General features: G+C 48.7%; 2 protein-coding genes across 7 annotated transcripts in view; one reads left to right on the forward strand and one right to left on the reverse strand.

Moving 5' to 3' along the window:
- Window positions 1-2,760: 2,760 nt before the first annotated feature.
- Window positions 2,761-14,439, reverse strand: NUDT13 (nudix hydrolase 13). Of its 4 annotated transcripts, none has more exons than XM_082285763.1 (9): window positions 14,193-14,439; window positions 7,918-8,028; window positions 6,945-7,084; window positions 6,339-6,446; window positions 5,862-5,968; window positions 4,924-5,049; window positions 4,609-4,720; window positions 3,756-3,910; window positions 2,761-3,192 (listed from the first exon to the last, which is right to left on the reverse strand). In XM_082285763.1, the coding sequence occupies exons 2-9, from the start codon at window positions 7,998-8,000 to the stop codon at window positions 2,998-3,000; spliced, it is 1,026 nt and encodes a 341-aa protein (XP_082141889.1). In that variant the 5' UTR covers window positions 8,001-8,028; window positions 14,193-14,439; the 3' UTR covers window positions 2,761-2,997. The 4 variants fall into 4 exon arrangements, with proteins under 4 accessions (XP_082141889.1, XP_082141891.1, XP_082141890.1 ...); XM_082285765.1 differs by lacking the exon at window positions 14,193-14,439 and adding an exon at window positions 10,328-10,385; XM_082285764.1 differs by lacking the exon at window positions 14,193-14,439 and adding an exon at window positions 9,371-9,451.
- Window positions 14,440-14,582: 143 nt separating this feature from the next.
- P4HA1 (prolyl 4-hydroxylase subunit alpha 1) overlaps window positions 14,583-24,781 on the forward strand; it is a 28,769-nt gene continuing 18,570 nt past the window's right edge. For all 3 annotated transcript variants that reach the window (XM_082286120.1, XM_082286121.1, XM_082286122.1), the window contains exons 1-5: window positions 14,583-14,669; window positions 20,284-20,400; window positions 21,261-21,357; window positions 23,255-23,406; window positions 24,096-24,233. In XM_082286120.1, coding sequence (XP_082142246.1) covers window positions 20,313-20,400; window positions 21,261-21,357; window positions 23,255-23,406; window positions 24,096-24,233 — 475 coding nt within the window. In that variant the 5' untranslated portion in view covers window positions 14,583-14,669; window positions 20,284-20,312. The remainder of the gene's footprint in view (window positions 14,670-20,283; window positions 20,401-21,260; window positions 21,358-23,254; window positions 23,407-24,095; window positions 24,234-24,781) is intronic.

Here is a 24,781-nt window from a genome sequence, read left to right on the forward strand (position 1 = left end):
ATAGGGTGTGCAGGACAGAGCAGTTCCAGCCTGTGTTGTGTTGTCCAGCGTGTCTTCTGTGTCTTTGTTCTCCCTTGGATCAGATCTCGGAGGCCTTTTCCCCTCAGGGGGCTTATTGCAAGTGTCAGCCATCATCTCCAGGTGCTCAAACATTCACTCTTCTTGGCACGATGCCGATCTCGTTTGTTCTTTTACGGTGGGCTTGGCTGTGTCTTGGCATCACAGATCAGAAGTACCGAGTCAGATCTCTTTTGAGGCCTTGTTCCCGGCTGTACTGCCATCCATCCTTTCCAGCCGTGAGCTGTAATGCCCTGGGGCTTGTAAGATTGTCAGGATATCGGGAGCATTCTGAATGTGGCACTGTCTCACAGCCATCTTGATCATTGTGACTGACAGTTCTTAGAACAGGTCACTGTTCCAGTCTTTTCTTCTGCTCCTTAGAGCCTCCTCTGTCCACGGTTGCCATACCATTGGTCATCTCTTTTGGCATCGTGTCAATCCTTGCTGTTGTTCTTCTTGCTGAGAGCTTTTTAAATCATCCTTGTGTCACACTGTAGCATCATGTGTTGTTTGTGTTGGGAACCGCTCTGTCCTGTGGAGTGGAAAGACTTTACAGGTAACGTTTTGCTTTGCTCAGCTGCCCGAGCTGCACCTCGGGCGGAGCAACCGTGGCTGCTCCGTGTGGGGTTCCGCGGAGAGGCGGGAGCGGCACAGCAGCGTCTCAGTTTGCAGTCATTTGTCTCAGTGCACGCTGTTGTGGGATCCTAGGCGGTTTGCTTTGGGAAATGAGAACTTGGGAAAGGTCAAGCTTTCCCTGTGTGTCTGGGGGACTTTGACAAATAATTCTTCTGTGGAGGAATGGGATGTAAACCCCATATGAACAGAGGAGGCCAGAGGAACGTGGCGATGAGGTGGGTCAGCACCTGATGTCTGAGCAGCAGTGTGACTTTTGGCTCTACATTTACTTCACTGGAGTGCTGGCCTGGATTTGGGAGGAGCCAAGTAGCCTGGAGCAGTGAGGTTTTTCCTGTCAGAAATCCATGCTGGGGATGTTTTCCCTGGCTGTCCCAAGGGGAAGGAACAGCTCTGGAGTTTTTGCAGCCACAGGCTGGGGATGCATCCCCTGAAAACCAGTTCAGGATCGTTCATCTGACTCTGTCCCTGACCTGTGGCTTCCAGGGAGCCTTCTGGTCTTCTGGATATGCCCAGGAGAGGATATTCCACCACCTGACTTTTAAGCCAGGAATTCCAAACCCAGTAAGTCAGTCCCATTCTATGGGAGCTGCCCCAATGGTGGGATGACAGAGGGCACACCCCACGCTGCTGTTTGGGACATTCCTGACTGGAACGGGAGCCAGCTGGGCATTTTGGAGCGCTGAGGCCACCAGGGCAGCCTTGAGTGGCATTCCCAGGCAATGCTGAGGCATCCCATGCCTGTGGCACGTGGCAACACATGCCTGATGTGGAGCAGAGAGAAATTCTGAGTTAATGGGAGGAATAGAATTGGGCTTTCCAGAATGGAATTGGTATAGGTGCTGATGGTACCATGGAATCATGGGGTGGCTTGGAAGGGACACAAAGACCCTCTGGGCTCTGTTATCCCATCCCGTGGCAAAGAACACGTCCAAAACTGCCTCCTCACCCTCATGGAATGGCAGTGGGTGTTGGAGCTCTGGCAGGAGCACCTGGTGTGGTGTGTCTGGCAGGGCTGGAGGGCAGGAAGCAATGCCCTTGGCAGTAGCAGAGCACATTCCTACCAGGATGACTGTCAGAACTCACAACTGTGAGAGACATGCTCTGACATGTAGGGTATATTGACTGAGGGTTGGGGTAGGAAGGGTGCTCATTTATGCCACCATGGCCTGAAAGAATCCCCTCCTGACCTCGTGAAGTAAAAGTAACCTGAGCAAGCACAGTGTGTCTCAACGGTGTGAAAGACTTCTTTTGTTACTTACTGCTCAGGTGTCAGGAACTGCAGATTTTTACCACTGCTCAGCTGCAGTGAATCCCAGTGGTGGCAGTCAGTGATACATCCCTGTTCCCCCTTCAAGCACCTGAATTTGCAGTCGTGGCATCTGAGCTCTGACCAAGCAGGCAGAAAGGACTGTCAGTCTGAATCAGCAGCTGATCAAACATCCTTTCATCTATCTCTTTCACTAAGTTTTCCTTGCCCAGATGGTCTCCTTGTTGCTCTTCCTCCAGAGAGGTGGTACCATTTCATCAGTAAAATCAGACCAGCTCTCCAGACAAGCCACAGACTTTGGCCTCAGGGTAAGAGGCATTGATCCTTTCAAGATTTTTCTCTGTTGTAAGTGAAGTTCCTGTTGTGGCAGTTCCTGTCAACTTTGCATTGTCTGGCTTATGTGTAGGTTTTGCTCTTCCCCTCTCTACCACTAGATAGCTCTGTTCTCTCTTTCTTCAGACAGAAGTAACTGTCTTACCAGTGGGGAAAAGGTAGCATTTAGCATTTGCGCAAAAAAAAAAAAAAAAAAAATTTGGAGGTTTTATATGAAAATGGAAGATTGAATGGGAAGAGACAGAAGAAGGGGAGAGCAAACAGGCAGTGGCTTTTCTTCTGGTTTTTGATAGCTCTTCCAGATCCATATAAACACGGACACTGGAAAGTGCCAGTGTCCCTTTATTTCTGTTCTGGTAAAAAGGGTGCATTCAATATCCATCCAAGATGGGAAAAATGGAGGAAAATAGGACATTGGTGCCATGGGGTCAGTGACAGCTGGTCACAGTAAGCTTGATGCTTTGGATCTAAGAATTTTATTGTACATTTACTGCAAGTCATAGGATCTCAGAGGTGATCCACTGTACTTGGGACTGTCAGATCAGTTCAGAGACGGCTTTGCAGGTCGGTGTGCCTGAGTGCAGGAGTGCCAGCAGCGTGGTGCTGTCCTCACTGTAACACAGCCCTTGCCTCCAGGGACTCTGGAAGCTTTTCTGTTGAGCTTTCACAGTTCTGGTGGAATCACAGACTCGAAGCCCTGCCTAAGCTGTCTGGGCACTCTGCTGCTGAACCCACTCACGGATCAGCTGGTGAGCAATGGCCTGTTTGGGAGGGAACCAGGGTAAAAAACTACCGTCGTCTTGCTTTGAAGATCTGGGCTCTCTCTTGAGACCCTCCACAATTTCTTCCAGGCCAAACCAACGGGCTTCCTCCAGTTCCAGGCTGTCCATACTGATCTGAAAGGAATTCAGAGAGCACCAGTTCCTTAAATCAGCTGTAAATGTGGGCAGTGGTACCTTGTCCATTCTTGCTTCCATGGAGACCCTATGCTGGAATGCCCAGAGCACTAAATCCATGCTTGAATTAAACACTGATGCCAATCCAGTGAAGGATATTACTGTGCACCAGAACTTGTTGTGCTGGCTTCCTTAGGGAAGCCACAAACCAACCCTGCTCCATCATGGCAAAGTACCAGTGGCTGAGCACAGTAGTTAACATGGCAGAATCTGCATGTTCTATGACAAATGTGTGAGGGAACCTCCTCTGCTAAGTTCAGAGATAAAAATACAGGGGTGTTGGGCTCTGGGCTTGTATATGTAGTGACCTGAGTGAAATCTGGCACCTTGCATCAGAAGATGATAGGATTGTTTCAAAGTTTATTCTGCACTTGCAGAAAAAGCCAGCGGAAAATTACATTTAAGGAGGGTCTGGTGCTCTCCCAACTAAATTCTGCCGATTGAAGGAGATTTCGCCGCCCGGGGCAGGCAGTGCAATGCCTCAGGGAGCCCGAGCCGCTCACCTCAGTCCGCTGCGCTCCCACCAGGGCGTGGCAGGCGATCATTAAGCAGCTGCTGGGGAAGGGCCAGTGCTGGGAAGCCGAGTAGCGGAGCAACTCCACCTCCAGCCCCACCTCTTCGGCCACCTCTCGCCGCACTGTCTCCTCCACGTTCTCACCTAGAACCAACCCGAGTCAGGCAAGGACAGGCACGCTCATTGCCACTGCGGGGGCTCCAGCCGTGCTGACCTGGAAGCGCTTGTGGGCGGCATGCTCCATTAAATTCAGCAGCCTCCGATAAACACAGGCACCAGAGACATTTTTGGCCCCATCCTACATACAGATGGTGGACAAAACAATTCTAAGCCGTTTTCCCTCCTGTAACAAGAGGTCTGTAGGTTTTTTTCCTAAGCCAGACGGCATGAGCCACAGAATGGATTTAAAAAGCATCAGGGCTTATACCCTGCTGAGTTTAAAGCTTATGTTTACTATCAGGGACTAGAACAACTGCTAGACACCTATAATAACCATTCCCTTCAGGCACATAACAGCTACTTTGAATTCTGTGTGCACAGAAACACTGATTTATTTAGATCTAATGTTTTTCCCGGCTATCCTAGAATCACGGACTGGTTTGGGTTCAAAGGGACTTCAAGGATCATTTAGTTCCAGCCCCCTGCCATCAGCATGGACACCTTCTGCTAGACCAGGTTAGTCCAAGGCTTACCCAGCTTGGCCTTGAACACTTCCAGGGATGGGGGCACATGGGGATGGGGACACACATCACCTGTGTGTCCATCCTTCTCTGTGAACGTGGATCTGGCTGATGTCCCCACACCCTGCATGGCCAAGGCCACTGTGCTGGATCAGAACTCACCCACGTCACAGAAGCCTGACAGAGCCGTGAACATCCCTTGGGGAAACGAGGGCTGTCGGGCGAGGAGGCACCGGCTCCCGTCGGACACCAGGGTGATCACCACTGGAGACATCTGGCACGTGCACCACAGAGCAAAAGAAGAAATTCAGGCAAAACAAGTTAAGTGCAAATTTTTGCTTTTCCTGGCTGGTCGAGGGTCACTGGCTGACCACTAAAGACAAAGTACCCAGCTGCACACAAATCCCTTTCCCTGCTTCCCCTCGGGGTGACCCAGCAGCGTTGTCACAGAGCCCTGTGTCCCTCACCTGTGCTCACCTGTGGGTAGTAAGTGACTCCACTGGCGTGGCAGACACGCTTGCTGCCAGCTGCGTTCTTCTGAGTGGGCTGCCCAGTTTTGCTGCAGTACTGGTGGGAATCATGCCACCGGAGAAGGGACTGGGCCTGCCAACACAGAGGAACACAAACCTTATTCATACCTAGAGGGAAGGAATAATTCAGAGCAGTCTCCCTGAATAATGCTTTGCATGCAGTCGTGGGGATAAACTCTGATTATCTTTGGAAGCCTCAGAAAGGTCAGTGAAGTAGGGGCGGTGCTTTGAAAAGTGGCAGATTCTGCAATCCATGTTTCCTGCTTCTAAACCTGAGTACGTCTGGGGGAGGTGGGCAAGAGCTGTTGTTTATTGGGACATAATTGGAGTTGTAATGGACTATTATAAAGAGTCTCCAGCCCTGAATATCTTCTTGAAAAATAGCCCAGGCATCACAAACATTATAGAGCAGGAAAGGAAACATGGGCTATTTCTCCCGACAGGTCAGGACAGCTGATTTTCACACACAGGACTTTTCTTAGGCCTTCCAAACACAGGACATCTGCAGAGTACCAGCTTGTGAGTGAGAGAAGATGTGTAAGTTTGTTTGTGACATCCAGTTTGCCTGATAGTTGTTGAGCTGAGGACAAACTGGGATTGCTGCTAAGGTCAGCACATTTCACTCTGAACATGCAGCAGCCTGATGCCAAATGGCATAAATTACTGCAGTCACTTTGAAGTTACTTGTCTGTTCCTCTTGCATCTTTCTTTTGGGACCACAACTCTGGGAAAACTGGTGTAATTTATAGTGTGTCTGTACCTAGGTTCCTGAAAGTGTACAGCAGGTACTTCTACAATATTAGATCATAAAACAACATGGGAGACAAGGAGAAGGGTTGATGTAAGAAATCACAGCTTCTTAAAGTAAAAAGCCCTGTCCAATACCGAAGCCAGCAAAGGAGAATCCTTCCCGTCCACTACAAAGAGAGCCTTTCGTAGGTCAGTGAATGATCCCTGGAGTTCTGACTCAATGGCTGACTTATCCAAGGCTCCTGTAAAAAAAAAAAAAAAAAAAAATCTCATAAATTTCAGCTATTATTGCTATTATTCCAATTTTATGCCTTTTGTTGTTCCAGTGTACAATTTCTAGGAGTTCCCATGGAAGTGAACCACACCAGGGGTAGCATTCCCAGATGTCAGTGGCCTGCCCCCAGCCCACCTTTACTGCCACACACAGCCCAGGAGCAGCAGTGCAGCCCGTGGCTGCGACCTGCCGCGCTCATCGCAGCTCCTACAGAGACTCAGCCCAGCCCGCCCTGGCAGGACAGGTTCTCTCCAGGATCAGGGATGCTGCCTTGGCAGCACCTCCATCTCAGTGCACCAAACTGGTGCTGGCATGGACGGAAGAGGAGTCATCCCAACCTAAATCCAGCGCGAAGTGCGGTCTGTGCTCGTCCGAACAACCGATCAGCACCGACTTCTGTAGCCACTGTTCAGCCTCTGGGAGCTTCTCCAGAATCCGTTTCATCTCTAAACAGCAGGGAAAGGGCAAGAGAAAGCTGTGATGGAAGCAAATCCAGGTAACTGTGATGTTCTCTGGATTGTCAAGGCACAGACAATCTTAGCTCAAGGCAGAATGCCCATGTGTGAAAGGGGACCAGACAAGTGATCCCGCCCAGATAGAAACCTAAATTCTGGCTTTTCTCCTAAGCTGTAGGAAGTTTAGATGATGTCAGGCTAAAGGTCCAAATGTTGTAATGCTTGGGGAGTAGCTGTCCATTGGTTTTGTCCTGCACCAGCCAATACCTTTCTCTCAAAGAAAGCTTTTCCTACATTACACCAAAAAAAAATTTTGTCAGTAAGACCTTACTTGTTTTCCTGCCAGCCCTCTCTCTTCAAAAGGCACAGTCCCAAATATTTAAACCTGATCGCCTCAGAACAGATTGGGTTGATATGTGTGTCTCTGTTTTATTTCAGCTGTGTGATCCACCAGGTGTTGCTTTCTGGATGCACTGACTTCTTTCTTACCTGCTGCACTGAGCTGTGGTACCAAATATTTCTTCCCAACTTTCTGCAGGAAGGGGGAGAGATTGTGAAAGAGGTAGAAAGCTCCTGAGGCCTGGGCTTGCCTGCAAAGGCTGTCATCTTCCTTTAACTGATTTAAGTATCTGCAGTGAGAAAATGATTGGGAAGATGAATTGAAGATTGTGTTGAGATTATTGCTTATTTGGAGGCATTTATTTTGCACAGAGCAGGGGGGCTGAATGGGCAGATCAGATTTAAGGCATTCCACATGCTTTGAGAGTTTTGACAGCTGAGTCGCTCTTTGGTGGGCTGCAGCCTCTAGTGAAGTTTGTGTGGCAGAAAATACTGCAGTTCTTACCTACCACGTGAGTACCCTCAAGTTTAGAGATGCAAGAGGATTAGTAACCCAGTCTCTCAATCCAAAAGGTCTTCTGTAAAGGCTGCAGAAAACCTTGATCTTCCCTTTAGTCCCCTCCCAACTCAGAATATTCTGTGAATTTGGATGGCTCCAAATGCTGTTTGGCCAAATTGCTGAGCACTTCTGATGTTGAATCTGGTTCCCATCAGGCTATGTGCATTGTGTTGTACCTGTCACACTGATGTGAGGGGTAAAAACCACGTCTTAGGGTACAGCCTGCTGGAGCTGCATTAGGAAAAAAAAAATCATAGGAAAAGGGTGTCAGCATGTGCTCCTTTCAGACTGTTTGAAGCAGTATTTAAAGTGAGGAGAGCAGCATCACTTCAAGTCTGCCTGGAGCCCTCGAGCCAGGACAGGCAATCATTACCAGAGCTGCAGCCTGAGAGAACCAGTCACTACCAGCGGTGAAGGGAGCTGTTACCATTTACAGAGCTCACTGTGTGCATTACTGTGTGATGGCTGGACTGTTAAAAGAGTAACCCCCCGGGTTAGAGTTAGGTAGGGCTGCTCGTGCCGAGCTCTGGCCTCTCAGGACTCACGAATCAGATGAGAACTTACCTCATTTTTCTCACATAGGTGGAGTGTGACCTGCAGACAAGGGAGGAAACTCTCCTGTGCAGTGCTTGGTAAACCACAGCCATAACCAACACCCACAGCTGGTGTCCCTGCCTGAAAAAAAGGCATAAAATGTAATGCAGCAGCCCTGCAAGGTTAAGTTTGATTTAAAAGGTGCAATAACCAGGTAAATCTCCCTCTCAGAGTCTGCAGAATCTGCTTTCTAAAATGATCACTTCAGTCACACTTCAAACCCCATTTCAGGCCATTTTAAGATTGCTTAAAGGTACCTCAGTTTGTTTCCATCTCTGAGTGTACACAGGTCTTACAGAATTTGCTTACAAGACTTGATTAAACCTTCCTGTCCCAAATCCCTGTGTTCCTGGGAAAAGGGCACAGAAGGTGGCTGCTCTCTTGTTGGTTTCCTGCACAGTTGTAATGGCCTCGGTCCAACCACACATCCTACTGCAGCACACAGTGGATCTGTGGGAAAGGCACTGATGCCAGGAGAAAGTGAAAGACAAAAGATCAGCTGTGGAAGAGAATTCCCTGAGTTAGACAGGAGACAGCAGTCGCAGCTGAATGGGATCATCTCCAGCTATGAATGCTTTTTGTGCCAAAGAATCCCACCACGTTTTCAGCCCAGGCCATGTCAGACTGCAGCTTGACCTTGGCTTCAGGATGTCAGGAAACAGCCACATTCACCCGAGACAAAAATTAACTGTGGTCCACAGTCCTCGATGATCACTTGGAACATTCCACTTTGCAGCCACAGAACTCGAAGCCTTTTACGGAGGAAGTCACGTTCGCTTGGTTACAGACACATAAGCAGTGCCAGGAAGAGTCTCAGAGTTCTTCCTTCAGCAAAGGTCTGTGATGGGAGCCTGAGAGGTGCCTCAGCACAGGCTCCTATTTGCACGTGGAGACTCTGCCTTGTGGCTTTGGACATCCGTGGCCCAGATCCCCCTTTCTCACCGTCTCAGCTGACTGGGTCGGTCCCTCGGGGACACAGGGGAGCCAAGCCTGTTGGGGAAGCCACTGGGAGCAGTGGGAGCTCGGCACGCTGGTGCAGACACGTGTGGGGACGGCGGCTGCCACACAGACCGTGTCAGGAGGGTTTCGTGGTGTGACACCCGTGTGGCGGTCCCTCCTCCACAGCCCGGCGTGCCAAACTCCCCGGCGCTGCACCGGGAGCGCCGCCCTTTGCTCTGGAATGAGCAGCAGGATGTCACAGGGAGGAGCTTCTGCCCAGAACTACGAGTGTGCGGGCGTTTAACCCCTTCCTCCCTAGGAACCACCGTGCCGGGCTCTGGTTGGGACCACCCACAGCTCGGAGCTGGCGACAGCAAAGGCTCCACCTGGAGAGGCCGTCCCGGCCTTCCGTGAACTCCACGCAGGCTGTGCAGCCCGCAGGAGGGCTCCAGGCTGCCATTCCCCGTGGATTTTCCCCACTTACTGCGCCGTGTGCCGTCTCCAGCGGCAGGGATCGGCTCCGGATCCCGGTGACCTCCGGCAGCAGCGCAGCCACTCTGCTGGCTCTGAGTCACTGCCCGCACTGGGAGCGCTGGGAGCTGTAGTTCTGCCCAGGCTGCTGGCACGCAGCTCCCGGCTTGGATTCACTTCTGGAGATTGTTCCTGCTCGTTTCTTTCTCTCTTTTCCCCTCTTTCTTTCCTTCCTTTCTTTCCTTCTTCCCTTCCTTTCTTTCTTTTTCCTTTCCTTTCTTCCTTCTAGCTTCTCTGGGGTTTGTCTCCACAGCATGGGAGCGCTGTTTAAAGTTAAGGACCATTCGTCCTCGAAGAGGAAAAGGTGCCAGAAGCTCTATCTATCCAAAGGCTGGAGCCGCTCAGTATCCCAGCACCCAAATACCCGCGGCTGGATTTGCCAGTGAATAGCTCTGATCAGAGTGCACCCTGTGCCAAGGCACGTCAGAATAATGACAAATCATTTTCATTCCTTTTTAAGTGAACAAACAGATTCCTCTCGAGTACTGAAAACATTATTCTGGGTTGGAGCCCACCTGACTATATTTAGCACAAAGAGAATTTTATAAACATACGAAAAGTAAATGTTTTCAGGGCGGCCTGTTGCTTTTTGGTGATGAATTGAGCCGTTCTAATCGAGAACTCACGTCATGTAATTTGAGAGTGTAGCTTGTAAAAATAATAAACAGAATATCCAGGGAAATAGTACTCTTGTTACCAGAGTTACTTACAAGTTTAGGTTTAATTGTGCTTGACTGCTATTTTTATGCTTCCTGAAGCAGAGCAAGCCCAGTCTTTATCAATCCACCAGGCTAATTGGATTAATGGACAAAACACATCTTCCCTTAATAAGATAAAGGACTGAAATATAATCTCTAAGGGAAGTATCCACCCTGCTGTTAAAACAAACTAACAGATTTATTGACCTTACCTGCCCCCAGATACGGATCTTGCAAGAAGAGCTGGCTTTAGATGGAAGCAGCTGGAGGAGATACTTCAGGCATCAAATCTAGGGACAGCCTCTCCAGCTCGTTCTGCCCACAGCAGCCAGGTGGTTGGTAAGGGAGGATTAAAAGCCAGAGCACCACACTGCAGTGTAGACACCCCTCTGAAGGCAGGGCAGTGCTCTGGCCACTTGTTGTTACATGCAGCTGAAAACCCTCATGGATTGGATTAGCCCAATCATGGCCACCTGGCCTGTGTGCCATGGGAAGATGGAGAAAATAAGATGAGAGCCTGCACTTGTGCTGCTGTCTGAGCCATGGGAAGCCAGGCAGTCTGTGAGACATTCCTTGTGCCTTCTCTGAGGGGTCACACGTTAACTGCCCTGTTAAATGTTTCTGCAGCATGTAAGCAACGGGGATGATTTTGAAACAGAGGCTTTCTTGTCACTTACTTAATTATTTAATTCAAGAACCACAAATACCAGCTGTTGGTTTGGCACCTGAGTTGTTTCTTTGTAAGTATTTTTGGGCTCTGAGTTGAGCGAGCTGCATCTGTGAACTGTTTATTTTAGTCCCTTGCAGCCATTGTACCCCATCCTGGGAACAATCCTGGGAGTGAACTGAGAGCCTGGACACACAAATGTGTCTCTGACAGCTTTCTGTATCTTAATAATTTGAGCTTTGGCAGGGCCGCAGAGGAAGTGAATCCCTGAAACTCTCCTGATGCAGTAAGAGCAAGGCAAAGAGGACACAAGCAGTAAGAACAAATACTTGTCATCTCTTACATGGACAAGATTAAGGTAAATCTTTGGTCCTGTGTTGCTAAAATTATTATTTTTTTTTAATCTGGGCTTGTAAAATACTCATATTGAAATTAAGAGTCAGTAAAAGATTTTTCCAAGCCATAAAAGTGGCTGGAAAATGTAATTCTAGGCTAATAGTGGTTATAGTACTGATCTTGCTGCTTCTTTTCTGTTTTGTGTCCTTCCAGATGCCCCCAATAAGCAGAAATGAGCATTAGAATTGCTAGCAGCTGGCCCTTGTAAGACTGTTAATGGCCTTAAATACATGAAACCAGCAAATTCACATTGACAACTTGTGGTCAAGCCACACCAAACTTCTTGGAAGGAAAAAAAAATTCCTTTTTTTAGGACAAGCCTGGGGAAAGACAAACCGCCTCTTTAAAGAGAAAGCTAATGAGTAGCCTTCCCCCTATCATTAAACTCTAGATGCAAACTAACCAAATCTGGCTTTTCTCCGAAGTTAGAATCATGAGTATTATGTATATGATGGACTCCTAGTTTCTCACACTGAGGGTGGGGACCTTGAAGTAAAGAAACTGCCCAATTTGTTCTGCTGATTCCATCCTGGACAGGTGTAGGGGGGAGACACTGCGACTTGTGAGAGGAAAAGGTTCCAAGAGGACAGTGAGCACGACCAAGGACTTGGCCACTGCAAGGAACTAGGTAGGCTCTGACTGCAGCCTGCGTGCGGGATGGGTACGGGGTGCCTCACCCCACGCATGAGCCTCATTAATCAAATCTAACGAGCTGGAGCCTTCAGCCCCATGCTGATCGGCTTGTTGGTGTTCCCCACTGCCTGCCTTACTTCCTAAGGGTATCTGGTAGTGCAAAAGAGGATGAGAAAGCAGCAGATCTTGCTTGAAAAAATCTGAATGTGCTTCTACAGCGTGTGAGGTTTTGTCAAATCTCCAGAAGCTGCTGTTAAACCTCTGGCTAGATGTTATGGACTCTTTGGATAACGGGGCTTTAACTGGATGCCTCAGCTAGAAGCTTGGATATCACTCTAGTATTTCCTGCTAGTTGTAGGAGTTGTATTTCTGTTGGAAGGCGACCAAAATGAGAGGGAAGGAAGGCTTATTTTTTTGATGGATAGTTCCACTAAAAGCTGGCCTTCTTCCTGCTCTGGCGCAGCAGCACTCACAGTGCTGGCCGTGCCGCCAGCTGTGGGGACACATCTGCGTCCACAGCTGGACCAGAAATGACTACATTCACCTCACGTCATTGTTTGTTTCTCCTGTGAGACACTTTCCATCTCAGCAGCCCCCCAAAATGGGACAGAACACCCGCAGCTCGCTCTTCTCAAGGCACTGCTGGGTGAGTGGGAGCTGAGGTGAGGGTCTGGGTACAGGGAGAAATCTCAGCTGTGGGTCACGCTGCAGCCCGCAGTCCCCCCTTCTGACCGAGGTGGTTTTAAGGCATTTCAGTCACCCTGCTGAAGAATGTGTTAGAGGGGGATTTTGCTCCCTGTGGTGCCTTTGCCCAGCTGTTTTTGTTGTGAAAGATTTCCAGCTGGCAGTGACCAAAAATGTGTGCCTTTAAAGGGCACCTTTGAAGGCTGGTTATGCTAGTGAGGAGGTGATCCTTTACCTGAAACCCACATCTAGAGAGAAAGGAAAAAATGCTTAGGAATGTCCCTGATTCCAACTTAATTGCTGGAATGGACAAATAACTGGTTTATTTATGAAATCCTAGAAAACAATGAGCAGTCAGCACCAATCTCTCAGAGCAAGACTCATCCAAGCAGCGTTTTAATGTCTTTAATAGTTGGGTGGGCCAGAGAGGGGTGAGAGCTGATAATGGTTGGTGATACAGCCTTTGCTACTGCCTTGGAAGCTGCTTTTGGGACCAGCCAGGTTTAGATGGAAGCCCTGGAAGAGGGGGGGAGGCTGCTTCAGCAGCTGCACTTGATGAAGGCACCATCAGTGTGGAAATGTCTTCACCTGGGCTGGTAGGACAAGGTGAGTGGGGAGTGTCAGCTGGGGGAGTGATCCTGATCCCTCCCCATCCCCTCCTGGGCGTGGAACCTTGGCTGCCGTGCGGGGCCCCAGCCTGGGCTCTGCCAGGGGAAACAGACGCTGCTGGAGGTGGGAGTTAGAATCACAGAATATCCAGAGTTGGAAGGGACTCACCAGATCACCAGCTCCAACCCCTGGCCCTGCCTGGGACACCCCAACAATTCCATCCTGTGCCTGAGAGCACTGAGAATGGTGTAGCAGGGACCTTCCTAGGCTGGGCTTGAGAATCTCAGAGGTGTTTTCCAGTGATGTCTGTGTAACTTAGGTCAAAGTAACAAAGTGGTTATACAGCTTGGGTTATAAGATATCTATATAACCTTAATATCAATATAACCTAAACCATGACTTTTTGTCTATATAACCTGAAGAATATCAATATAACCTGAAGCATAGCCTTCTATACTTATATAGCCTGAATCATAGCTTTTACTTATGTAGCCTGAATCATAACTTCTATACCTGTATAACCTGATGCTTATATAACCTGAATCATAACTTCTGATACCCATATAACCTGATATGAATAACTTTTTATACAAGGACTAGTATACAGTTAACTAGTTGCTTATATGCAGAATAGAGAAAAAGAAAACAAAAACAAAACAAACTTACCAGGTGTATAGTTTTAGAGCTAGATAAGTGTAGTACTAGTGAGAAATTGGCAAGCCAAAGCCAATTAGCCACAAAACAAAGAATTTAGGCCGGTTAAGACCAGATGGACCGAAGAGCACCGTGACTGCGCATGCCCCGAAGACAAAGCTGAAAAGTTCAAGTGCAAAGAAGACTTTGGAATCCTTCATCAAGGACTCCCAAAGACCCCCGAACTGGGGAAGTGCATGAGCAGTGCAAAGAATTATCTAATAACCATGGGATCATGCTATGTAAATTAGTTCTGGCGCATACGTGATGATGCTGTAATGACAGAGCAAGATTAAGCAAAATTTACTGTATAAATACACCACTGCACTTGACAAAAGCGGATGAGTTAGGAGGAAAAAATCCCCCTCACCACCAGCGCTGCAATAAACAAATACCTGCTCTACAGGCATCGGATATGGGGATTTATGTCCAGCCTATCTTTCGGGCAGCACCAGCCTAACTGATTCGGCGATGCTGGGCCCAGGTGCGGGGCGGGCCGGGCTGCAGGGCGGCGTCCCGGCGTTGTAGGCCTTTTCCGGCACCTGTCACTCCAGCAGCAGCGCTGTGGCTCGGTGCTGCTGTGCGGGCGGCTGCTCCCGCTGGCTCTCGGCCGGGGCCGCTCCGAGCGCGGGGCCCGCGGCTGCGGAGGGCGCGGGGCCCCCACGTGGAGCCGCGCATGCGCGGAGCGGCGGCCGCCGCTGTGACCGGGCTCACGTAGCGCGCGGGCCGCGCCGCCCCGCGGGGCGTGGCCAGAGGGGGCGGGGCCAGGCCGGCCATAAGAGGCGGCGGGGCCGGCCGCGCTCAGTCGCTGAAGCCCCCGGGCCGAGCGCGGAGCTCCGGTGCCGCCCCCGCCCCGCCGCCCCCGTGCTCAGGTGAGGCCCGGCGGCCCCACCGCGCGCCGGCCGAGGGGGTGGGCGGGTCGGGGTGAAGGGAGCCGCGGGGCCGGGCGGCTGCCGCGAGGGCGGGCTGGGTGGGGGCGATACGTGGCAGCGCTCCGCCGCCCCCCATCCTCCCCGCGGCCAGGGGCCGGTCTCCCGGCGCTCCCGGCCGGTATTCCCGGCCCTTGCGTAACGGGAGCCGGCAGCCTCCGGAGGGGGGCGGGAGGGCGCCGCCGCGCCGGCTTCCCCGCGGCTGGCAGACTAAACACAGCCACCTCCTCCTCCTCCTCCTCTGCCTCCTCCCGTTCCCTGCGCTGCAGCTGGGAGTGTCTCCCCGGCTGGGCTCGGTTCCGCTGCCCTCCGGTGTTGCAGGTGGGCTCCCGCCCCGCGGCCCCGCAGCTGGTGCCCCTTGCCCGTGCAGCCGCGGGAGCTGCGAGCGCATGGCTTCGTGCTGGGAGGGGTGGAAAGTTACTTGGCGTAAGCGCTGGCGGTACGCGCTGAGTGCAGGGATTGCACTGCGAGGAATGGGGCTTGTCTTGGTTTCCCTCTCTTGCTGCTTCGGGTTGGACTCAGCCGGCTGCTTTATGTGTAATTTTGCATCTACCTTTTTGTAGTAAGCTATGCTATTCCGTAGGTATTTTGATAGGATCTAGCTTAACCAGCAGGAGAAACTCCGACCTGGAGCCTTGAGCCTGCTGGTAAATAATAATAAAACGGTCACGTGTACTTGGAATAAATCTTCCCGTTTACCTGAAAAGCTGGCTGCTCCCAGAGGAAAGATCCTTCGGATTGCAGACGGAAAGGATTGCCCAGCGTCCAGTTTCACTTTTTTTTTTTTCTGCTGACTTCAGTAAGAGGAGAATGCTGAGTGCTGAAGTGCTTACCTACTTATAAGTAAAGGTTCAGCGCTCGAGGTTTTAGTGAATGAAAGGAGCCATTTATTTACTTGGCTACAACAAGTAAATAAATGCAGCTTCCCACAGCGCCGGAGGCTGTTGGCTCAGGATGCAGACGGTGCTCTGCCAGGGGCGGAAAGTAAAGGTAATGAGTTCCCGGGTTGTCTGGGAAGCAGGGGCCTGCCTCTGGGGACAGGGATGTTCTCTGTCCTACTGCTCTACACCCACTGCTGCTCTCGGACCACTGCTGGATACATTTTAATGCCTTGGACCAAACTGCCAAGCATCTGATTTGACCCGGAGTACCCTGCACTGCTTCTGAAGTATGTGCTGACACGAGTACCGATTAACTTTCTTTCTCTTTGTTTTCCTTCCCAAGCCAGCTCTCTGACCTGTAGAGATCTAAATGTTGTTCCATAATGAATGGCTTTAAAATCTACTGTTTAAAGCTGTGGTTTTGGGGCTTGCATGTAAATTGCAAAGTGCCTGGTGCTGTTTGACAAACTGTAATGACAGGTGTGGGTTATACTTTAGAAGGAGTGGGGGTAAACAGAGGTTTATAGCAGGAAAAGCATGCCTTCATGCTGAGATTGATATAGATATGGAAACCTTTTTTCTTTAAAAGAATATACTCCTTGGAAAAACCCAGCTGATCGTTGGCATTGTCCTGCTTTCTTTATAATCACTCTTGATATCTGAAAACATTCGGTATATCTTTTTAGATGCTCAGCTAATCCTTGAGCAGAAGGATAGCCTCCTGCTTGTTGTGTCTAATAAGATAATTGCTCTATTCCATCCACAGTGTGCTTTGTCTTGGCTTGGGAAGTTAAAACAAGTGGATGCTGAGGGCTGTGTCCATTCAGTTTTAGTCTGGAGGAAATCAAGGGAAGACTTGCTTCAGTTCCCTGAGTACAAATCTCTGTACAAACGCCACTGCTCTGCATTCAGGCATGAATGTTGTCTTCAACTTGGCAGTAAATGACAGCTAGAACACCCTACTTGACTTTGAAATTGAATCTCATCTCTTATTATGTTATTATTTTTTTTAATATATAAAAGATTATATTATAACTTTGTCATTAAAAGCTGCCTAAAGCACACCCTGTTCTTTTGGTGGCAGCATTTATGGAAAATCTTTCTTCTCTCACTGCCTTTAAACAGCCTTTGAACGTGCTAGAGGACTCGGGAACTGGATTCTGGTGCTTCTGTCCTGTGAGACCTTTAAGCAATGATGACTGCTAAATGTTCTTAGTACTTATTTTGGGAAAGTTCTTTCCTTTTCAGTAGTATTTTCAGTCACGTTGTGTCATGAGACTGTAACTTGGGTTGTCCTTGAGACAGGAGAGGTTTAGGGCAGTGAGCAGCTATCACTTCTGGTTCCATCTTTTCCATTTCCCCTCCACTCAGCTTAACTGTTTAAAGGGTTTTGTTATTATTATTTTACATACAGTGGGGTCCAGTAGGGATTGTGAGAATGGACCCATCTTTAAATCAAAAGTTGGGGATCTTGCTGATACAATTTTGTCTCTTGGCCCTGCAGTGGACTTCATCTTGAGCAGGCCAGTTACTTCTTACCTAAATAAAGAAGCTGTTTTGGAATTAAGTTAGAGCTGTTCCATGTTGAGTACCCCCTCAGTTTCCATTTTTTATCCTGTTTTCTGGATCCTGGTAAGCACCTGGGAGCTTGGAGAAGGTAGTGAGAAGACTTGTCTAATGAGCATATTCAGTCTTTGGGCACTGATTAGTGGGACCTTGGTTGTGATGAGGTTATATCGTATGTCACTCTGCTGTTTGTCTTCACTTGCCTGCTTGCATCTTTCTACTTTCTACTTGTAAAGCAGAGCTGAACTCTTTGGAAGTCCTCAAAAAAAACCCTCTAAGTTGAAATGGTGTTTGTTGTGTGTTCAGAGAATCCTGTGCTTCTCTTGGCAGTGCCATTCCTCTGCTTGCTGCTTTGTTTCCCTTCTCTCTATGTGTTTGTTGGCTCTTTGCTATTCCCCCCACTCACGTTTTTCTGCTCTGCCATGTTTTGCTGTTTCAGAGCTTAGTGAGTGCACTTTCCCAGGGGAGGCAGGAAGCTCCCGTGTTGGAGCTGTCAGCTGGACTCCCACTTCCCTGCGTGGGCAGTGATCCCCTCCTCCCCGAGAGCTCAATTGCCATCTTTGTGGGACACGGGTGAGGAGGAGGGCGAGACTGACAGCAATAATGGAGAGAGGATTTTCATCTTGTTTTACTTCATGTCACCAACAGGAAGAAATTAAAGCCTACTTGTTTGGCAGCCTGTGAGTCCGAGAGCTTTCCAGCGTCTGCATGAACTGAGCTGTGTTTTCTTTGACTGGGAACCTGTGGCTGCTCCTGCCGCAGCAGCTGGAAAGCTCTGCTCCTTAGCAACTGCTGTCAGGGCAGCGAGCGTGGCCTCGGGTCCTGCCCAGCTCTGGGTTCCATCCGGGGGGGGAGGAATCTTGGGTGGCCGAAAGCTATTACGGGAGTCTGGGACCTTGCAAATGACAGGAAATCTGGGAAAGGAAAATCAAGATGACCCCTGGACGTCATTGAGCTTAAGTTGGGCGAGCTTGGAGGTCCGGTTAGGCTGTGCATGGGCTCGTCCTGTTTCCTTTTGAAATTCTTCCAAGAATGGGAGATCCAGTTTCTCTGGGCAGCCTCTTCTAGTGCCTAAGTGTGAGAAACTCTGTTTGTACCTCCTTAGAGTTGCCCGTGTTGCACTTTGTGGCTGTTGCCGGTCACTCCTGCTGCGTGCCTGTGGAGATAAGGAGGTGGGAATAGGGTTGCAACAGCCTTTGGAGAAGCCTGGTGTTGGAGCAGGCTGCAAAGGCAGCTGGAGAAGAGGAAAAACAAGATGGAACACTGTCACTGGGAGCAGTAGGTGGAGAGGAAGCATTGTTTTCTCCACCTTTTTGGTGATTTTGTTTGTTGGTTTTTCTTCTTGTTTTTAAAAAGTTTAACAGTAAGAAAGGAAACTTTCTGGAACTTCTCTTGTGGCTCACTGAGGCAGTAAACAAAGAGCTCAGTGCATTCCCAGTACTGATAGAATTGGCAAATATTTATGGTGTAGTAAAGCTGTTTGTGCTTTGTCACTGATTCACAGATGTATTGGCTCGAGTGCTGAAGGAGCAAGAGGCACTTGGCTTTCTGCAGGGTGAAACAGGAATTGAGTGGTGTTTTCAGTAAGAATGGAGGTGGACATCAGTGGGTTTTTATTAGGTGTGTTTGAAACAGTCTGGTGTAGCTTGTTGGCTGCCTGGGGGGAGGATGAGCCAGGAGGAAGAGGTGAGGAATGCTGCTGTGGACAGCAGGGCTGCTTTAGAGCATTGGTGAGGCTCAAGGGGGGGAAAAGGAGAACTCCAGGCTTCCCTCTCCAAATTCTCACTTTACAACTCGCTTTCTGCCCGTGAATGTGTTGGAATGCATCAGCCCGTCAGTTGTGGTCATGCAGATTTTGGGTGACTTACAAGAGCTGGAGGTTGTGCTGCTTTTCTAGGCTCGTGCGAGTTTCCTGTTGTTCCTGTTGGTGCCAGTGGAACTGTGCTTGTCCTGTCCAAGAGGCAGTCCCCAGATTAAATCCAAACCCCAGAGTAAATCCAACTCCCTTCTGGGGTGCTGGAGGTGGAAAGGAGAGGAGGGAGCTGCCTCCCGACCCTCAGGTGCAATCTGAGGAGAGATCCTGCACTCTGGAGTCAGGGATATGTTCCCTGTTAATGCCTCCACTTGTGGGTGGGATGGTTTTTATTTGGGTGTAACTTTTGAACTTTCCTGATTATGTTTGTGCCTTCCCTGTGTGAATGCCACACCTGGGTCTATGTTGTTTGCTTGATAAAAGTTATGTTGCGTTCTTTCCTAAACAGGCCAAACCACTTCATAACTGAGCTTGTTGCTATTTGTCTTTCTTTTTTCTTCATTAGTTGTGCTGTTGGAAGAGTTGTAAACCAATTTCTGGTAGTCCACGCACTGGAGTTCATTTTTTCTGAGCAGATACAGTATGTGGGAGTTCAAGCTTTTGTTTGGGGGGAAAAAAGTAAACCTTGTGAATTCCACGACAGCATAATTACTCCTAAAGTATGCGGCGGCCAGGCAATCCTGGGCTGCTGAAGGGATCAGGATCCTGAAAGGCTGAGAGCTTGGCAGCTGGCCCTGCAGAAAGCACTGCCTGTGAGCCTGCCACAACCTGACCCAGGATCCAGGGACAGAGCAGCCTTTTGTGTCAGGTGTGGAGCTTGGCTCCGTGGTGGCAGCAGCTGAGGAGCAGGAGCGTGCACAGAACTCCCTCTCCGGACTGCTTGTGTCGGGTTTTCATTTAGACCTGTTCCACTGGCATCTTTCTGACTGAAAAAAGGAAACTTTTTGCAACGAGTGGATGAACTTGAGAATGGGTATTTTAACTTGGTGCTGCGGGCTTTTTTCAGTGTTTGAGGGGTTTTTCGGTGCTTTTTGCAAAGCAGCTCTATCTGCAGCATGACTTGGATGCCAAAAAGAAGAGTGCTGGTGAACATGCTGTCCCTGAGCTGTTCTTTCCTCTCTGGCTGCACGAGGCAGGTATAAAAGTCAGCAGAAGGGACTCAGTCTGTATGAGCTGCTCAAGCTGTCAGGGTTCTGCTGCCTCAAGCAGCCCCAAGACACAGAGCTGCCTCCTCTGAAGGTGGATTTATCTCTCTGGTGAGCGGGGATTTTTCACCTATTCTGTGTTTCTCTCCCAGGTGTGTGGTGAGGTGAGAGCTGTTGAGCAATGGCGTTTAAGAAGGTTTGGTGTGCCCTAGCCCTGGGATTTCTGCTGCCTTTCTCTTGTGCCCACACGGACTTCTTCACTTCCATTGGTGAGGCCTGCTTTGGTGTAGCCAAAAGAGTTTCTTGACAGCCCTCAAAACTGATTTTGCAATGATGTGTTAATCATCCAAGGCCTTAGTTGGTGCAGAACTAAACGCACTTCCTAGTTCTTACCGTGTTACGGACTTTTCTTTTGGGAGAAGCAGGCTTTAAGTCAGTCCAGGGGCAGTCTAGTGACCCTGGCCAGGCTTTGTAGTCACTATTTATTCTTACAGGTACTGGAATTTAAACAGAATTTTGGTGTTGCCCACATGTGGAAGGAAGAGGTGCAGCTGCCAAGGGCACATGATGGTGCAGTATGCCTGTACTCACCCTTGGGTTCTGGTGGCCTCAGGGTGGGCTCTGTACCCCTTTGTGCTGAACCAGTTCAGCTGCCTGCTTGCAGGAGGTGAAGCAATTATTAGTTAATACCAGGGAGCCCTTGAAGTCATGGATATAATCTTAAAAACAAGAATAAAGCCCTGGATTAGCCTTGTTTATCAAACATGAAGGCTTTGTGTGTTTCTGTAGCTTTCTCTTTATTTGCTTTACATTATGTATGCTCGGATGAAAGATTACTCTGTGGCAAACTACTTCCTTTTCCAAATGAATCCTAAATTAGTTCTAATAATAAATATCCAGTATTACATTAATTTCCATGGCAACAAGCTTGGTCCAGCAAGAGATTTTTCTCCTTCAAAAAAAAAAAAAAAAAAAAAAAAAAAGGCCTTGCTCAGATACTCCTTCAGGGTTATTTAAGTAAACGCAGAAGGACTTTTGGGGATGGAAGAAAGTAGAAAAGAGGAAGAATGCCTTTAATTCTCAGGGGTTTGTGTTTCTTCTTCACTCACCAAACTAATTTTTTTTCTAGGTCATATGACAGACTTAATTAATACAGAAAAAGATCTGGTTGTGTCACTCAAAGATTACATCAAGGCAGAGGAAAGCAAGCTGGAGCAGATCAAAAAGTAAGCAGTTGGTTTCATAATGCTGACGGCTAATAATTGCATCCACCCTTATGCAAAAAGTGCTTCCTAAGGCTGATTAAATTTATGGAATGTTTCCTCTGGGGCAAAGCTTTAAGTAGCAGGTTTTGCTGGGTGTTTGTTGTAAGTTGTTCTCTTTGAGCACTGCTTGGTGTATAAATAAGACCAGAGCCCAGCATGTCAGATTTTATCACAGCTAGAAATAAACATTTTAACACTGAACAGGATGGTTTCCTTGCTTTCAGACACATGTATAAATCTGTCTTGAGGGTGTTGGAACAGTTCTAGATGGAGGGATGGTTTTTATTTTAACGTTTGTGTATTACCTTCTGGTGGTCCACCACCCAGGAAGAGAGATACTTCTTTATCACTGAAAATACAGGGTTGGAATTGCTGACAGGTTTGAAATGTTGTAAGTGTACTCTTTACAGCTACAAATTAACATGGGAGAGTGCCAGTTGGGCATCCAAAAGTGTGTAAACACAGCTCATTGTACGAGTGTTGCAGCTCTATCTCTATTGTATCAGAGGCACTCCCTGTCAGGTCAGAAGGGTTTAAAAAACTGTCACAGAGCGATTAAAGAACCCGGAAAAACATGCCGGCATTGTTTGTTGGCATCTGAAGGATGCTGGGAGCTGAAAGGCAGTGACAGCTGGTGAATCACCCAAGTGCCGAGGCTGGCTCAGGCCTCCCGGGGGCTTTTGTCAAACAGAAACACCTGCAGGAAATCCCAGCCCTGTGCGTGTGGGTCGGGCTGCTTCAGCCCCTCCTTAGGGCTGACAGCCCTGCAGTGGGAGGTGCGGGGAGGGCTTGATCCTGTGCAGTGCCAGGGCACCGTTTGAAGTTGGGTTCTTCAGTCTCTGGCTTGCTCTGAGCTGGGGTTGGTCCCCAGCAGCACCTGGAGCCCTGTTTTGGAGGGACCTGCACAGGGGCTGTCAGAGTGTGGGAAAACAATGAGGGACCGAGTGGGAAGAGCCGATGCACCCAGAAGCAGCTCCAGCAGCTGTAAACACCTCCCTGCCTCAGGGAGAGCCTGCAGGTTCAGTTCAGGTACACCAGATCCTGCGACAAGAGGAACTCAGCTCCGGGACAGAGTTCCCTCCAGGCTACAGATCCTCTATTTGCTTTATTGCTGGGGTTTGGAATTCTCTGTCGGGTGTGGCTCTTTAACATCAATTTACCCTGATTGCAGGGCGTCGCTGCATGGCCTTCATGCTGTAGATCTGCTTCTGCTTTTTTTTTTTTTTTTTTTTTTTTTTTTTTTTTTTTGAAAGCTGTGCTTGTTTTGGGGCACGTTGGGGTTGTGAATGACTTGTGGCACTTAGAGAAGTCTGAGCTGAAGCTGCAGCACCAGAATCTGGATCTGGGCTCCTCATTTGGGAGTGTGAGAACTACATGTTTCTTAATCCAAGCTTTCAGCATGGAAAGGAGCTTTGTGGTGAGAGGCAAGGGGCGTGTGTGTCTAAACCTAAAATAATTTGAGACAAGCATTGAACTGCGTTTTTTGTAAGCCTTAGGGGGGAAAAGGGGCGTTTGAAAGATTGAAAGTGCGGGTAAAGCTTTGTTTCTGATTAGTCCTGCATGACAGCCCATAATGGAAGTGCTGGCACAGTGCTTTTGAGGCTTGGAGGAAGGAGTTCCTTCCTACAGAGACTGCAAGAGCAGCACAAGATTTGGGCTGCAGCTGAGGAAGAAGATCTAATAAAAAAAAGGAAGTAGCCCTTTTTGTTCCCTTTAGAAGAGTTCTAAATATAGATAATGTAAAAGCTTGCAATTTCTGTTGGATTTTTTATTAATGAAGACATTTGAGTAGCTTGAAATCAGTTCTCTAGCACACCAGCAGACTTCTGTGACACTTCAATGAGTATTTTCATTATAGATGGGCAGAGAAGTTGGATCAGCTGACAGACACTGCCACGAAAGACCCAGAGGGGTTTTTGGGCCACCCTGTGAACGCATTCAAGTTGATGAAACGGCTCAACACAGAGTGGGGCGAGCTGGAGAGCCTGGTCCTCAAGGACATGTCAGATGGTGAGTGTGCCTGCAGCCAAAACCAGCATCACAGGCTCACTGCAGGTCCTTGGATGTTGCTTTCCACATGTCAGGGGTTGAATTAGATTTGCAAATCTGCTTTTGAGACTGAGCATTTGTGGAACTAATCTGAATAACTGTAGCAAACACTTAATTGCTGCCTCTTTTCTTCAGCAAGAGTGGAAGCTCTTTAGCAAGGAACAGGACATGAAATAGTTGACTCTGGAAGACACTTAGCAAAAGGAAGCCAGGATGGTTATATCTGACCTGAGAGACTGTCTCAACAGCTAATTAATACCAGGTGGAGGTTTCTAGTAAGAAATTACAAGAAAGCAGAGCTTTCAAAAAGACCCAGGATTAGTCTCTGATAAGGATTCAGCACGTTCAGCTTCCCTGTTGCTGTGAGAGGGGCTGAATATGGCAACTGGAAAGGCTCTGCACCTGCCAGCCAGAAATCTGCACCACTGTGTCTTAAGCCCTTCTGAATGAGTGGGGCAAAAAACCAGGTGTTTCTTTTTTGATTTTTCCTTTGCTTTCTTCGAAACAACCCAAACCAAAAGCCAGCTGCGCAGCCTGTGCCATGAGTTCAGTTCAGACTTGTGTGAAGGTGGGTCTTGGCTTTCCCTGCAGTAGGGAGTTTATCCAATGCCCAGGACAGAGGTGACCACGTGTTTCCCTGTCTTTCCCAGGCTTTATCTCCAACATGACAATCCAGAGGCAGTTCTTCCCGAATGATGAGGATCAGACTGGTGCAGCCAAGGCCCTTCTGCGGCTCCAGGACACCTACAACCTGGACACAGACACCCTCTCAAGAGGGAACCTGCCAGGTGAGAGCCATCCATGTTTGTTAGTTCCATTTCCTGAATGTCCTGATTACAAATCATTTGCTCTGCTGCACCTTGTTTAACTGCTCAGCCTGAAGGTGACATTGGGAAGGGGTTTGAGCTGGCTGAAAGTAATGAAAAAGGTGGTTTTTTGGTTGAAATCTGCATCTTTCTTCTAGTTGTGGTAAGACAATGTAGTGTCAATAGCTTTTAATAAAAATCAATAGCAATAAAATCTTGCCTAGAAGGGGGTTTTTCCTTGTGTTGCACTGGCAGATACCTGGATTTATTGCACAACTTAATGCATTTTAACAAGTTCCTTTGAGTTTAAACTTCAGGGATTGTACAAACTGAGGAGCAGAAGATGGTGCATGCACAAACTTGAGCCTGTGTGGCATTGCCTGAGCTGATCTTCAATAGATTGCTCTGTGCAGGAGGAGACGCAACTTCTTTTTTTGTCAGAAAACTTTCTCTGCTGAGTCTTCCTTGTTTCCTCTGCTCAAAAATAGTCCTGTGCCAGCTGGCAAAAAATCAGCTCTGTACAATCCATC

This window comes from Coloeus monedula (genome assembly GCF_965178545.1).
Source record: "Coloeus monedula genome assembly, chromosome: 8".
Classification (NCBI taxonomy): domain Eukaryota; kingdom Metazoa; phylum Chordata; class Aves; order Passeriformes; family Corvidae; genus Coloeus; species Coloeus monedula.